At 39.2% G+C, this 16400-nt stretch overlaps 1 protein-coding gene across 1 annotated transcript in view; it reads right to left on the bottom strand.

Annotated features, from left to right (window-relative positions):
• Positions 1-16400, bottom strand: part of LOC128690681 (cell adhesion molecule Dscam2-like) — a 536323-nt gene that overhangs the window by 259481 nt on the left and 260442 nt on the right. The window contains exon 13 of the mRNA XM_070088137.1: positions 393-541. Within this exon, the coding sequence (XP_069944238.1) occupies positions 393-541 (149 nt within the window). The remainder of the gene's footprint in view (positions 1-392; positions 542-16400) is intronic.

Genomic DNA, 16400 nt, shown 5'->3' with positions numbered 1-16400 from the left:
TCAGTTTGATGATAGCAAGTGTCATACTAAGAGGACGGTGAGAGTTGTTAAGACTGTGAACAGTGAGTATACAAGGAGGGTAAGAACAGGAGATTTCGCAGAAATGAATCTTGGAAAGGAAAAATTCCCCTTAATATGAGAGCAAACTGAGTTCGTGAAATCGAAAAGGACAGTCAAAATGAAAGAGCGGACTGCAGAATGGAAATTCGAGTCGATAAATGCTTCACCACAGAAATGCTGTTACATCACTATTACACTTCTTAAATGTACTCATGTCACTTCTCTAGCCAGAGCACAAATACCCACCTACTGAAGTTTCACTCGCATTGTTCTGCTTCATTCACACACAAGTGTGCGAGAGACTAATTTTCGTATCGATGGGTTCTACTCACCTATGACGGCGATGGTAAACTGCTGCGAGTGTTCACCGTGAGGGTTGGTGGCGCGGCAGGTGTAAGGGCCAGCATCACCTGGTGTCACAGCCTGGATCTCCAACACAGTCAGCACTGATCTGGGTCCACCACTTTCTCGTACCAACACTCTACTACAAGATAAAAGTAAGTCGATGAATAGCGTCTGTCTTCTACAGAATACATTATCTAGCGTGGAAAAATACACTTATACTCAATTCAGGATATTTATTACAATAATTATAATTATTATTATTATTATAATTATTATTATTATTATTATTATTATTATTATTATTATTATTATTAGTAGTAGTAGTAGTAGTAGTAGTAGTAGTAGTAGTAGTAGTAATAGTAGTAGTAGTAGTAGTAGTGGTAGTAGTAATAGTAGTAGTAGTAGTAGTAGTGGTAGTAGTAATAGTAGTAGTAGTAGTAGTAGTGGTAGTAGTAACAGTAGTAGTAGTAGTAGTAGTAGTAGTAGTAGTAGTAGTAGTAGTAGTAGTAGTAGTGCTAGTAAATGTGGTGAGACGGGTTGGGTTAGAGAAGGACCAGTTGACAGCATGTTAAGCGTCTCCAGAATTGGTAATATCCTGTTGATTAGCAATATTGAGATACTGTAACTACCGGACTTTTGATGGATAGTATTACTGACAGCAATATGTGCTGCTTCTATGCACTTTCGCTGTCTTAAATCTCTTCTTTAACCACTAGTTTAGCCTCACTGAATTTCATGATGTGTCCAACATCGTCCCTATGTTGAACACACGCGTTTTTATGGTCATCATTGATGTAGGCGTTTTAGTGTTCTCTAATCCTAATGTCCAGAGAACTGGCTGTTTCCCCCACATATAGTTTGTCACCCCCCCCCCCACCCACTTCCCACAAGGTACAGTGTATGACTCACGAAATCGTAATGACACGATTGCAAACAAACCATACCAGTGTATACTCCTGCACTCGTGCCAGAGTCAAGTTTAGGATTTTGTACCAGGTTTCTAATAGTAGTTTATAAGCTGGTAGATGTTTTAGTTAGTTTTCGGTAAAAAAAAATTGAAACTTTAGTTGCAACGTCGCTGACCGGTGAAACAATGTAACTTGGAGGCTTTTATTCAACTTGATCGGTGTTGCTCTTGTTGAGGATTTGTGTCGTACGTTTCCTACAATCACGTATGATGTGTAGGGGAAAGTGTAGTGAGCTAAAAGAAGGGGTGATGTAGGTGCATTCTTCCTCGAGGATCTGAGGACTAGAAATTTCTGTAAGCTCTCAGAAAGAACGTTATAACTACCCCTCTTCTAGTTCTAATGTCAAGATGTGAGAAGAAATGTAAAGATCGTTCGTGTAGGTATATGTGGGGGAAACAGCCAGATCTCTGGACATTAGAATCAGGGAACACAAAAATCCCTGCATCAATGATGACCGTAAAAACGCGTGTGCTCAACGTAGGGACGATGTTGAACACCTCATGAAATTCATTGAGGATAAAGAAGACGATTTAAGACAGCGAAAGTGCTTAGAAGCAGCACTTATTGTTCTCAGTAACACTATCCATCAAAAGTCCGGTATTTACAGTATTTCAAAATTACTAATCAACAGGATGTACCATTTCTGGAGACTGCTGTAACATGATGCCAACTGGCCCTTCTCTAACCAATCAAAACTGTTTATCTCCGCTCGCTCCTAACACGCTCACGCACGCTTACTGAAAGTCTAAGCCCCTCGCACATAAACCCCTCCTCTACCCCCTCTTTCCAACCTTTCCTTGGATGACCCCTACCCCGCCTTCCTTCCACTAAAGATTTATATACCATCGAAATCATTCAATTTTGTTCCATCTTCTCTAAATGTCCGAACCATCTCAACAACCTCCTTCTACTCTCCAATCAACGGATTTTCGGCAAAATATTCAGATCACACATTGCCCTCAGACACAGCATCTCCACTGCCTCCAGTCTCCTTGTTGCAACATTCACCACTCATACTTCACACCAATATAAGAGTGTTGGTACCACTATACTCTCATACATTCCACTCTTTGCTTCCATGGATAACATTCTCCGTCTCCCCAGACTGGTCAGTTCACCATTCGCCATTTTTCCAACGTCAATTCTAGGGTCACATCGTCTTTCATAGATCCATTTGTTGACAACTCCACTTCCAAATATCCGAACACATTCATTTGCTCCAAATTCCCTCCCTCCAGTCTGATATTCCCTTCATCTTCCCCATTCCTCCAACTCCCCATCTAATAAATCTCCTCTTCTATTTTTAACTGTCAAATCTATTCGTTCTCAAGGCTTTCTCGACCTCACTCAAAACTTTTTCTTATTCTCAGCAAAATTTGTTGACAGCATCTTACCCACTCTCTCATTTGCTCTAATTTTACATCCCTTCGCCACTCTCTTAACCTCTCTTCTTCTCTCCATTTACTCCTCCCTCCTTATGAGACTTCTACTTTGTAAAAACCTCTCATAATCTAACTTTTTCTCTCTTACTACTATTTTTACCTCATTATTCCACCAGTCGCCCCTATTAGCGCCTACACCCCATACCTATTCAACCTCATTGCCTATACTCTCACTGGCCTATCTTTCTTGAAGACAGCCTGGGGTCTATTGGTAATCCCCCTGATGTATGCTGGGAGGCAGTTGAACAGTCATGGGCCACTGACACTTAATGTGTTGTCTCTTAGTGTCTTCGTGGCATCCTTGCTTTTCATTGGGGGAATGTTGCATCTCCGGCAGAGTCTTTTGCTTTCGTGTGGAAGTTTGGTACTAATCCCTCTAGGATTCTCCAAGTGCATATAATCATGTATCCTTCTCGCCTTCATTCCAGGGAATACAAATCAAGGGACTTCAACTGTTCCCAGTAATTTAGGTGTTTTACTGTACTTATGTGTGCAGTGAAAGATTTCTGTACATTCTCTAGGTCAGCAATTTTGCCAGCTTTGAAGGGGGCAGTTAGTGCACAGCAGTATTCCAGCCTAGAGTGAACAAGCAGTTTCAGAATCAGATTCAGATTCATTTATTTCTTTGCAAGTAGTACATTGAGAATATATTTTTACAGTTATGTGTTGCAGTACACAGCCACTATTATGCCTCGGCATTATGGACTGACTTAAGTTAATGTCTTACTGACTAATTATCACTAAAGAAATTATCATAGTTGTACAGTAGTTCTATTAATAATAAGTGAATCTAATTTACACAAACATTAGGATATATTCATGTATTCAAAAATACTTTTTATGAAACATGATTCATGAGTAGTTTACAGTAGTTTACAGTAGTTTACAGTAGTTTACAGTAGTGTACAGTATGAGACTGCTACAATTTGGTGAAGGGTAATACAGGTTTTGGTAGGTATGTATACTTCTATGTGGTAATTTGTCAATATATTAGCCTGGGTGTCTAGTTATGAAGTTTTAAGATTTAGGTAATTGGTAGATTTATTGGTAGTGTTAAATATTGAGTATTGTGTATTTAGTCTAGGGTGATTAAGTGGCTTTTGAGAAGAGTCTTAAATTGATTTTCAGACCGAGTTACTTTGGTATTTTCTGGTAATGAATTCCAAATTTTGAAGCCCTTTATGTGCACAGAGTTTTTACACAGTGTGATATGGACAAAAAGAGATCTGTCTTGTGTTATGGTGGTGTGTCCTGTTAAGGTTGGTGAGGAGAAGTTTGAGTGGAGGGTTTATGTTTGCGTGTATTGTTCTACGTATGTAGTAGGTACATGAATAAGTATGGATGTTCCTAATGGTGAGCAGATTTAGACTTCTGAATATTGGTGGAGTATGCTGTCGGGAGTGGGAATTTGTTACCGTTCTGACTGCCGCCTTTTGCTGGGTTATTAGTGATCTTAGGTGATGTAATGTTGTTGATCTCCATGCACAAATTCTATATGTGAGGTAATGGTTGATGAGTGAATGATACAGTGCAAGGAGAGCCGATTGTGGAACATAGTATCGTATCTTTGATAGTATGCCTACAGTCTTAGAGATTTTCTTGGTTATCTGTTGTATATGTGTCTGGAACTTGAGGTGACTGTCAAGGTGGATTCCTAGGAATTTTCCCTCCTTGAGACTTGTGACGGGTGATCCTTTTAGCGTTATGTTAAGTGGAACATTTGCAGCTTCGTTTTCAAACTGAATGAAGTAGGTTTTGTCAGTATTCAGTGTAAGTTTATTCGTCATCATCCAGGCAGGTATTTTCTGTAATTCGGCATTGACTGTGTTGGCGAGTATGACTGGGTTTTGGTGAGAGAATATGTATGTAGTGTCATCTGCAAATAATATGGGTTTGAGAAGCCGTGATTCATTCGGTAGGTCGCTGATGTAGATGGGAAAGAGGAGTGGTCCAAGGACGCTTTCCTGTGAGACTCCGACTGTGAATGGTTGTGTGGAAGAGTTTGCACCATTTGTGTGCACATATTGGCTTCTGTTGCTAAGGTATGACTATAGGTAGTTGAAGAGAATCGTCATGGGCTTGGGATCCTTAGCTTAGAAGGTTCTCATAATCCATCCTATCATTTTTCTAGCAGATGAGGTAGATACACTGTTGTGGTCTTTGAATGTGAGATCCAATACAATAGCAAGCAGGCCACCATAACAGTGCAGAACAAGCCACATATGGATGGAGATCTTTCTGTCTCTCGTGCATTGTCAGGAGCTATTCAGTGTTGGGAGACAGCAGCAGTTAGGAGGGGAAATTCTCTGAAGCAATGCAGAAGGTATCAGTGGCAGCCCATGACAGGGAGTGAGAAGTGTCACTGACCCAAACACCTACCTCCTCCATCTCCTTAAACCTTTCGGAGTAAAAGGAGATGGAGGACCTCAGAGGAAAGCAAGTTAAAGAATATTAAGAAAACGCAGCAGTCAGCCCAAACCCACATCTAATAGACATCAACTGATCTCTTGCAATAAGGAATCACTTTGCCTAAGTGGTTAACACCCCAATACTCGAGCTATATTTAACACTGCAAAAGTATTTAAATTCACTAACTGTCATCCTCTCATACATCAGAGAATGTTACAAAAGTGCCAGCAGAGAAAGCACTCAACATATCTCAACATATTTACCTATCCTGCTCCATGACAATTGCAGTTTCTTAACACTAGGACCACAGAGATGATACGTCAGTCTATAAAACCTCCCCATGCTATCACAAGAAACTCACATATACAATATTATGTAAGTTGTAGTCACATCAACTTGTGTAACTGAACTTGTATGCAGGGCCTAAGCAGACTTAGTAATACTGTCGAATTCTCCATATACGACACTGCCGAAGGTGGAACGCTCTATCGTAGTCTACCCTCACAGCACATTCTGAGTAATTGAGCGCTAACACGGGCATAGTCTCCCTCCCGGTATTCTCTGTGTAGTGCAACCAGTCATGTTTGATGAAAGAGGATTGAATTTTGTTCCTTTCCATAGCAAAACTATTGGGTACAATGACCCGTTCAAGATGGCTCCTGAGACATCTTGAACGAACACTGATTTTGGACTAATGTGAATTCAAGTGGTTTACCTGTCTGCCCGATTTACAAAAGAGAGCATAGTGTTATTTTAGATGAAGTTAAATATTTCGATAAGATGAACAGTTTACTAAGTGACAAGGAAATGTATGAACCACTCACTAAGAACCTTGTTGAATAAGTCAAGTGTTATTTCAATAATCGAGTTGAAACGTTATTTAAGGAGAATGGTAAATTAATTAGCTCTCTGTTAGACAGGTCGACAAGTCTACTACATCTTTATGGATTAATTAAGACCCACAAACCAGGGAACTCAACCCATACTATTATAAGTTCAGTAGCTCAGCTGCATGTAACCTATTCAAATGGCTAGTTAAACTGTTAACTCCCATGGTCAGAAAGATTGCTGAGGCTCATACTTAAAATAATGTTGACCTTACAGAAAAAAAAAACAGAAATTAAATGTATCACATGACTTGACTCTTGTGAGTTATGATGTCACGGAACTTGACTAGAGTCTCTGTCCATGGTCTGATTATGTACCTTCAAGTGGAACCAGAAAACCTCTCCATGCCCTTCTTCACAAACATAGTTATTGATCTTATCAAGCTTTGTGTGATGGACTACAAGTTCATATATGAAGGTAAATATTAAACTCAAAAGCAAGGCATAGCCATGGAAAATCCGCTTGGTCTATTACTCACCTACTTTGTATGTGGAATTCCTTTAAACTAGAATCCTTAAAGATATCCTCCCTAGCAAAGCCAAGTGGTTGAGATAAGTAGACGATTTCTGTGTCTATGGTCTAGAGATCGTGATACTGATGGCCACTATCGTTTTCTCATTGATTTAGTACCCTCAATTAAGTTTACAACAAAGCACGAAGTAGATGACAAATTGCCATTCTTAGAAGTTAATCCATCGTGGTAACAAGGAATTTAGATTTACAATGTCTTCCTTGCAATGTTCTTTAGATCTTTACATATTTGTAACCTGGAATATTTTGATGATGAAATTAATAACATATTGTACATAGCCACTAAACAGAGATAGTCTAGGAATTTTGTTGAGAAGACATTAGCGGCAGCCAAGAAGACTTTCTACAGGAGTGAACCTAGGGAAATACCCTCCAGGGAAAATATAATTATTTTTGAGTTACAATGAGAATGTGATGCATTAAAGCAACTCAATATAAAGATTATCTTCAAGAGAAGCAGGATAATGAGGCAGAAGTTGATTAAGAATGCACCATCCATTATTGTTGGTGGTGTTTATAAAAACCCATGCACACTATGATCTCTTTCATACATTGAACAAACAAGTACACCATTTGAAATCAGATTAACACAACATCAGTACTCGGTAAGGACAGCTCAGAAGTCTACTTCAATTACTCATGTTAGGTTTTGCAGTTATCCTCTGGGGTGGGCAGCAGGTCAGGTCATTTTACCCAATAGTTCCATTATGGAAAGAAACATAATTGAGCCTTCTCTCAATAAACATAATAGGAATTCCTTACATAATTTAACCAATGAACTTTACGAACTTGACAACTATTTAGTAGTCATTTGCACAATCTTAGGCAAGGATGCTATACATAATCCCTAGATTGTTCATTATTTAATGAGTCCTTGTGAAGATTTGGTGACATATGATCAGCGTTCTCCACATTTTCCCTGCACGTTTCACCCGCTGGAAATCCCGTCAGTCTGTACCACATTACATAGAGAATACTAGGAGGTTTATCATTCTCTTAGGTGGGTGAAGGGGAGACTATGCCCATGTTAGCATTCACTCAACTATCGTTGTGAGGGTAGACTGTTCCACAGATTCACTCGTCGGAGATCGCTTTCTACCTTCGGAAATGCCATATATGGGGAATTCCAAAGTAAATCTGCTTATAGCCTGCATACAAGTACAGTCGCACAAGTTGATGTGACTAAAACTTACATGATATCGTATATGTGAGTTTCTTATGATAGCCTATGGAGGGTAGATAGCCTGACTTATCACCTCTGTGGTCCTGATGTTAAGGAACAGTGCAATTGTAATGGAGCAGAATAGATAAATATATGGCATTAGGTAAATATGAAAATCTGCGTAGAGTCCTTTCTCTGCTGGCACTTCTGTAACATTCTTTGAAATATGATAGTATAGGATAACAATTAGTGATTCAGAATAATATTATAATATTAACCACTTAGGTACAGTGATTCTTAATCGCGACAAATCAATTGTTATCGATTAGATGCGGTTTGGGGCTGACTGCTACGTTTTCCTAATATTCTGTAACTTGCTTTCTGTTAACCTCTGAGGTCCTCCTCTTCCCCTTACCCTGGAAGAGTGTAGGGGAACGGTGAAGGAAGGTGTTTGGGTCGTGACACTTTTCACTCTGTGTCATGGGCTACCATTGATACCTTCTGCCTTTCCTCATAGAATTTCCACTTCTATCTGCTGCTGTCTTGCAACACTGTACAGCTCCTGATGACGCACGAGAGCACGAAATATATACATATTCATATATATATATATATATATATATATATATATATATATATATATATATATATATATATATATATATATATATATGTCGTGCCGAATAGGCAGAATTTGCGATCTTGGCTTAAATAGCAACGCTCATCTTGCCATATAGGACTAGTGAAAATTTGTGTATGTAATAATTTCGCCAAAATCAATCTGAACCTAACGATAAAAATATATTTCACTGTGTTTGTTTAGTATTAAATTACTGTAAACAAATCTAAAATATATTTAGTTGGGTTAGGCTAAAATAAATTGCTCTTCTTGTAATAAGGTTAGGTAAGTTTTCTAAGATTCTTTTAGTGCAAAAATAAAATTTTTTACATTAACATTAATGAAAAATATATATCTTTAAATGTATAAGAGAAAATTTCAGAGAGGACTTAATTTTAAACGAGTTCTTGCTAATTGACCAGTTTTACATATTCGGCACGACATATATATATATATATATATATATATATATATATATATATATATATATATATATATATATATATATATATATATATATATATATATATATATATAGATATGCAAACAATGGTATACGGGCGATGTTAACTATGCATATTATTAACACATCAGCTTCTACCATGGTGGACGGAGAAAGTAAAACATTCATCATTCCATCACTGTGTTGCCAGAGGCGCGCTTACACTACACTACAGTTACAAAACTGCAACATAAACACCCTTCCTTCAGAGTGCAAGCACTGTCCTTCTCAACTCCAACACTCAAGTCCCGCCTCCTGGTTTCACTGTTGCCTTGTTCACACTCCAACAGCCCGTCAAGTCATAAAAATCATTTGTCTCAACTCGCTCATATCTAACACGCTCACGCATACTTACTGGAAGTCCAAGCCCCTTGCACACGAAATTTCCCTTACCCCCTCCCTCCAACCTTTCCTAGGCTGACCCCTAACCTGCCTTCCCTGCACTACAGATTTATACACTCTCAAAATCATTCTATTTCGATCCATCTTCTATATAACTCCTCCTGAGCCCCCTGGATGACAGTTTTGATAATCATGCACTTCCTCCTAATTTCCAAACTACGAATTCTCTGCATTACATTCACACGACACATTGCACTTAGACATAACATCTCCACTGCCTCCAGCCTTCTCCTTGTTGCACCATTCACTTTTTTCCCCTCATCAATTCTACATTTCACCTCATCTTTAAAAGACCTATCTTCTGACACGTCTACTCCTAAACATTTGAATACATTCACCTCCTCCATACTCTCTCCCTCCAATCTGATATACAATCTTTCGTTAGTTAATTTTTTTGTTATACTCATCACCTTACTCTTTCCTATATTCACTTTCAATTTTCTTCTTTTACATACCTTACCAAACACATCCACCAACCTCTGCAACTTCTCTTCAGAATCTCCCAAAATCACAGTGTCATCAGCAAAGAGCAATTGTGACAACTCCCACTTTGTGTGAGATTCTTTATCTTTTAACCCCGCAGCTCTTGCCAACACCCGAGCATTCACTTCTCTTACAGCCCCATCTATAAATATATTGAACAACCTCGGTGACATCACACATCCTTGTCTAAGGCCAACTTTTACTGGGAAATAATCCCCATCTCTCCTACATACTCTAATCTGATCCTCAATATCCTCTAAAATACTCTTCACTGCTTTCAATAACCTACCTCCTGTTTCATATATCTGCAACATCTGCCATATTGCTCCACTATTCACTCTGTCATACACCTTTTCCACATCCATAAATGTCACTAAACCTCTTTAACTTTATTTAAATACTGTTCACCTATGCGTTTCACTGTAAACACTTGGTCTACACACCCCCCACCCTACCTAAAGCTTCCTTGTTCATCTGCTTTCCAGATGTCCGTCTTACTCTTAATTCTTTCAATAATAACTCTACCATACACTTTACCAGGTATACTCAACAGACTTATTCCCCTATAATTTTTACACTCCCTTTTGTCCCCTTTGCCTTTCTACAAAGGAACTATGCATGCTCTCTGCCAATCCCTAGGTACCTTACCCTCTTTCATACATTTATTAAATAATAGCACTAACCACTCCAAAACTATATCCCAACCTGCTTTTAACATTTCTATCTTTATCTCTTCAATCCCAACTGCCCTACCTCCTTCCATTCTACCCACAGCCTCAGGAACTTCCCCCACACTCACAACTGGTTCTTTCTCATTCCTACAAGATGTTATTTCTCCTTGCCCTATCCACGAAATCGCAGCTTCCCTATCTTCATTAACATTAATAATTCCTCAAAATATTCCTTTCATCTTCCCGATACTTCTACCTCTCTATTTAATAACTCTCCTCTCCTGTTTTTAACTGTTGAATCCATTTGTTCCCTAGGCTTCCTCAACTTACTGATCTCACTCCAAAACTTTCTCTTATTTTCACCAAAATATTTTGATAACATCTCACTCTCTCATTTGCTCTATTTTTACATTGCTTCACCACTCTTTTAACCTCTCTTTTTCTCGCCTTATACTCCTCTCTCCTTGCATCACTTCTACTTTCTAAAAACCGCTCATATTCTAACTTTTCTTTGCTCTCTCTACATCATTATTCCACCAATTACTCTTCTTCCCTCCTGCACCCACTTTCCTGTAACAACAAACTTCTACTGAACACTCTAACATTACATTCTCAAACCTATGTCATACATCTTCGACCTCATTGCCTATACTCCCACTACCTCATCTATCCTCCAGTAGTTGTTCATATCTTACTCTGTCTCCTCCTTTAGTTTATAAACCTTCACATCTCTCTTACTTGCTGCTTCTATTTTCCTTGTATCCCATCTACCTTTTACTCTTACTGTAGCTACAACTAAAAAGTGATCTGATATATCTGTGGCCCCTCTATAAAAATGTGCATCCTGAAGTCTACTCGGCAGTCTTTAATCTACCAATGCGTAGTCCTTTTCTTGTATACTTATTTATCCTCTTTTCCTTAAAATATGTATTACCTATAACCAAACCTCTTTTCTATACAAAGTTCAGTCAAAGGGCTCCCATTATCATTTACACCTAGCACCCTAAACTTACCTACTACACCTTCTCTAAATGTTTCTTCTACTTTAGCATTTGGGTCCCCTGCAGCAATTTTTCCCTCACTTGGTTCAAAAGTTCCTGCACACTCACTTAACATCTCCCAAAATCTCTCTGTCTCCTCTACACTTCTCTTTTCTCCATGTGTTTACACACTTACTATGACCCACTTTTTATTGAATTTATACATTTATATTCCCTTTTCTCTCTCCTTAACTGATCCTTCAACATTATTGCCACCACTTCCTTAGCTCTAACTCTCTCAGATACTCCTGACTTAATCCCATATATTTCTCCCCACTGAAACTCACCTGAAAGTGAGTAACAATCTGTGATTTAATAAAGCCCATCGATGGCAAAAGTTTGAAGCAGGTCCTTAAAGATATGTTCCAGTAATTGAATGATCTCACCGATTCCAGGTATATTAACTCTTTCAGTAAAACTTTAAAATTACCTCTACTCAGACTGAACAGGTGGGATATTAATCATCTCTTACAAAACTCCGTCAAGAATATTTTAAAGCCAGACAGAAGATCCATTCCTTAGTCATCAAATAAAAGTAAAAAAAAAAACACTATTAAATAAAACTGGGAAATTGCCGCTAATGGCATCCGATAATAGAGTCAGAGTTGAGTGCAGGATACCATATTAATGGTGGGATTAAGAAACAGAGAAGACGAGGCATTGTCCAGTTATGATACGGATTCTAACATTTCATAACTCGTTAAACTTACCAGCAAGCAATGTCGTGCAAGAAAGGTATGAAATACCGACAATATGAAAGTTTAGACACGTGCAACACCTGGATATCTTTATTGTAGACGTTTCGCCATCCAGTGGCTTTATCAATACAGATTCGAGGACATAATTAGAAGACAGTAGAACTATATACAAAAGATGAGGTAATCAGTCCCTCAGCCTAGGAGTTAGTATTCACAGCATGGTGGTGGTGGAGAATCTGGAACAAAGGCAAGAAGACTGGCGGTTATATAGGCGTCAGTGGATAAGGACGTGTAGCAGACGAGGGCATAGTCACTGGTAGGCGGGATTCCCCAGTGGAAGTAGATCCTACCCAATGGGATGGGTTAGTTGTAGCAACCGTGAAGAAGGTCTTGTAGATGTCCTCTGAATCAATTATGTCCTAGAATCTGTATTGATAAAGCCACTGGATTGGCGAAACGTCTACAATAATGGTATCCAGATGTTGCAAATGTATCTCAACTTTCTTACCAGTAAGCAAACAAAACTTTATAGGTATTACACTGGTATTACCTTGGTATTACCCTGGTATGACCCAGGTATTACCCTGGTATTACCCTGGCATTACCCTGGTATTACCCTGGTATTACCCTGGTAATACCTTGGTATTACCCAGGTATTACCCTGGTATTACCCAGGTATTACCATGGTATTACCCTGGTATTACCCAGGTATTACCCTGGCATCACCCAGGTATTACCTTGGTATTACCCTGGTATTACCCAGGAATTATCCTGGCATTACCTTGGTATTACCTTGGTATTACCCTGGTATTACCCTGGTATTATCTTGGTATTACCCTGGTATTACTCGGGTATTACCCTGGTATTACCTTGGTAATACCCTGGTATTACCTTGGTACTACCCAGGTATAGTATTACCATGGTATTACTCTGGCATTACCCTGGTATTACCCTGGTATTAACTTGGTATTACCCAGGTATTACCCTGGTATTACCAAGGCATTACCCTGGAATTACCTTAGTATTACCCTGGTATTACCTTAGTATTACCCAGGTATTACCCTGGTATTACCCAGGTATTACCCTGGTATTACCCAGGAATTACAATGGTATTACCCTGGTATTACCCAGGTATTACCCTGGCATCACCCAGGTATTACCATGGTATTACCCTGGTATTACCCAGGAATTATCCTGGCATAACCTTGGTATTACCCTGGTATTACTCGGGTATTACCCTGGTATTACCTTCGTAATACCCTGGTATTACCTTGGTACTACCCAGGTATAGTATTACCATGGTATTACTCTGGCATTACCCTGGTATTACTCTGGTATTAACTTGGTATTACCCAGGTATTACCCTGGTATTACCCTGGCATTACCTTAGTATTACCATGGTATTAAATTATTATTACCCAGGTATTACCCTGGTATTACCCTGGTATAACCCAGGTATTACCCAGGTATTACACTAGTATTACCCAGGTATTACCCTTGTATTACCTAGGTATTACCTTGGTATTACCCTGGCATTACCCTGGTATAACCCAGGTATTGCCCTGGCATTTCCCTGGCATTACCCTGGTATTACCCTGGTATTACCTTAGTATTACCCTGGTATTACCCTGGCATTACCCTGGTATTACATTGGTAATACGCACGTATTATCATGGTATTACCATGGTATTACTCTGGCATTACCTGGTATTACCCTGATATTAACTTGGTATTACCCAGGTATTATCCTGGTATTACGCTATGCTGAGTATTCTGATTGACTGAAGCTACGCTATGCTGAGTATTGTGATTGACTGAAGCTACGCTATGCTGAGTATTGTGATTGACTGAAGCTACGCTATGCTGAGTATTCTGATTGACTGAAGCTACGCTATGCTGAGTATTCTGATTGACTGAAGCTACGCTATGCTGAGTATTCTGATTGACTGAAGCTACGCTATGCTGAGTATTCTGATTGAAGCTACGCTATGCTGAGTATTCTGATTGACTGAAGCTACGCTATGCTGAGTATTCTGATTGACTGAAGCCACGCTATGCTGAGTATTCTGATTGACTGAAGCTACGCTATGCTGAGTATTCTGATTGACTGAAGCTAGACTATGCTGAGTATTCTGATTGACTGAAGCTACGCTATGCTGAGTATTCTGATTGACTGAAGCTACGCTATGCTGAGTATTCTTATTGACTGAAGCTACGCTATGCTGAGTATTCTGATTGACTGAAGCCACGCTATGCTGAGTATTCTGATTGACTGAAGCTACGCTATGCTGAGTATTCTGATTGACTGAAGCTAGACTATGCTGAGTATTCTGATTGACTGAAGCTACGCTATGCTGAGTATTCTGATTGACTGAAGCCACGCTATGCTGAGTATTCTGATTGACTGAAGCTAGACTATGCTGAGTATTCTGATTGACTGAAGCTACGCTATGCTGAGTATTCTGATTGACTGAAGCCACGCTATGCTGAGTATTCTGATTGACTGAAGCTAGACTATGCTGAGTATTCTGATTGACTGAAGCTACGCTATGCTGAGTATTCTGATTGACTGAAGCTACGCTATGCTGAGTATTCTGATTGACTGAAGCTACGCTATGCTGAGTATTCTTATTGACTGAAGCTACGCTATGCTGAGTATTCTTATTGACTGAAGCTACGCTATGCTGAGTATTCTGATTGACTGAAGCTACGCTATGCTGAGTATTCTGATTGACTGAAGCTACGCTATGCTGAGTATTCTGATTGACTGAAGCTACGCTATGCTGAGCTTTCCAAGTTGCGTCAGCAAGTCCAGAATGCTGGGACAAAATTCAACGTCTTTGGTCTAGGTTACATGAATTACTTCCCCTTACTTTAAACAAATGTTGAAATTTTGACAATTGGATGATATATTCTCGAGTAATGAGAAAATTAAATAAAAAACTAGAGACCAAATGAAGAAAAAACTTCAAGCACCCTCTTATAGGTACCCATTTATAGGTGCCCATTTATAGGTGCCCATTTATACGTGCCCATTTATAGGTGCCCATTTATAGGTGCCCATTTATAGGTACCCATTTATAGGTGCCCATTTATAGGTGCTCATTTATAGGTACCCATTTATAGGTGCCCATTTATAGGTGCCCATTTATAGGTGCCCATTTATAGGTGCTCATTTATAGGTACCCATTTATAGGTGCCCATTTATAGGTGCTCATTTATAGGTACCCATTTATAGGTGCCCATTTATAGGTGCCCATTTATAGGTGCCCATTTCTAGGTACCCATTTATAGGTGCCCATTTATAGGTGCCCATTTATAGGCGCCCATTTATAGGTGCCCATTTATAGGTGCCCATTTATAGGTGCCCATTTATAGGTGCCCATTTATAGGTGCCCATTTATAGGTGCCCATTTATAGGTACCCATTTATAGGTGCCCATTTATAGGTACCCATTTATAGGTGCCCATTTATAGGTACCCATTTATAGGTGCCCATTTATAGGTACCCATTTATAGGTACCCATTTATAGGTGCCCATTTATAGGTGCCCATTTATAGGTGCCCATTTATAGGTGCCCATTTATAGGTGCCCATTTATAGGTACCCATTTATAGGTACCCATTTATAAGTACCCATTTATAGGTGCCCATTTATAGGTGCCCATTTATAGGTACCCATTTATAGGTGCCCATTTATAGGTACCCATTTATAGGTGCCCATTTATAGGTACCCATTTATAGGTGCCCATTTATAGGTACCCATTTATAGGTACCCATTTATAGGTGCCCATTTATAGGTGCCCATTTATAGGTGCCCATTTATAGGTGCCCATTTATAGGTGCCCATTTATAGGTACCCATTTATAGGTACCCATTTATAAGTACCCATTTATAGGTGCCCATTTATAGGTGCCCATTTATAGGTACCCATTTATAGGTGCCCATTTATAGGTACCCATTTATAGGTACCCATTTATAGGTACCCATTTATAGGTGCCCATTTATAGGTGCCCATTTATAGGTGCCCATTTATAGGTGCCCATTTATAGGTACCCATTTATAAGTACCCATTTATAGGTGCCCATTTGTAGGTGCCCATTTATAGGTGCCCATTTATAGATGCCCATTTATAGGTGCCCATTTATAGGTGCCCATTTATAGGTACCCATTTATAGGTAC

The sequence above is a fragment of the Cherax quadricarinatus genome, chromosome 24 (genome assembly GCF_038502225.1).
Source record: "Cherax quadricarinatus isolate ZL_2023a chromosome 24, ASM3850222v1, whole genome shotgun sequence".
Taxonomy (NCBI): domain Eukaryota; kingdom Metazoa; phylum Arthropoda; class Malacostraca; order Decapoda; family Parastacidae; genus Cherax; species Cherax quadricarinatus.
Note: the sequence above shows the minus strand (reverse complement) of the source record. Positions and strands in the feature narration are given on the sequence as shown.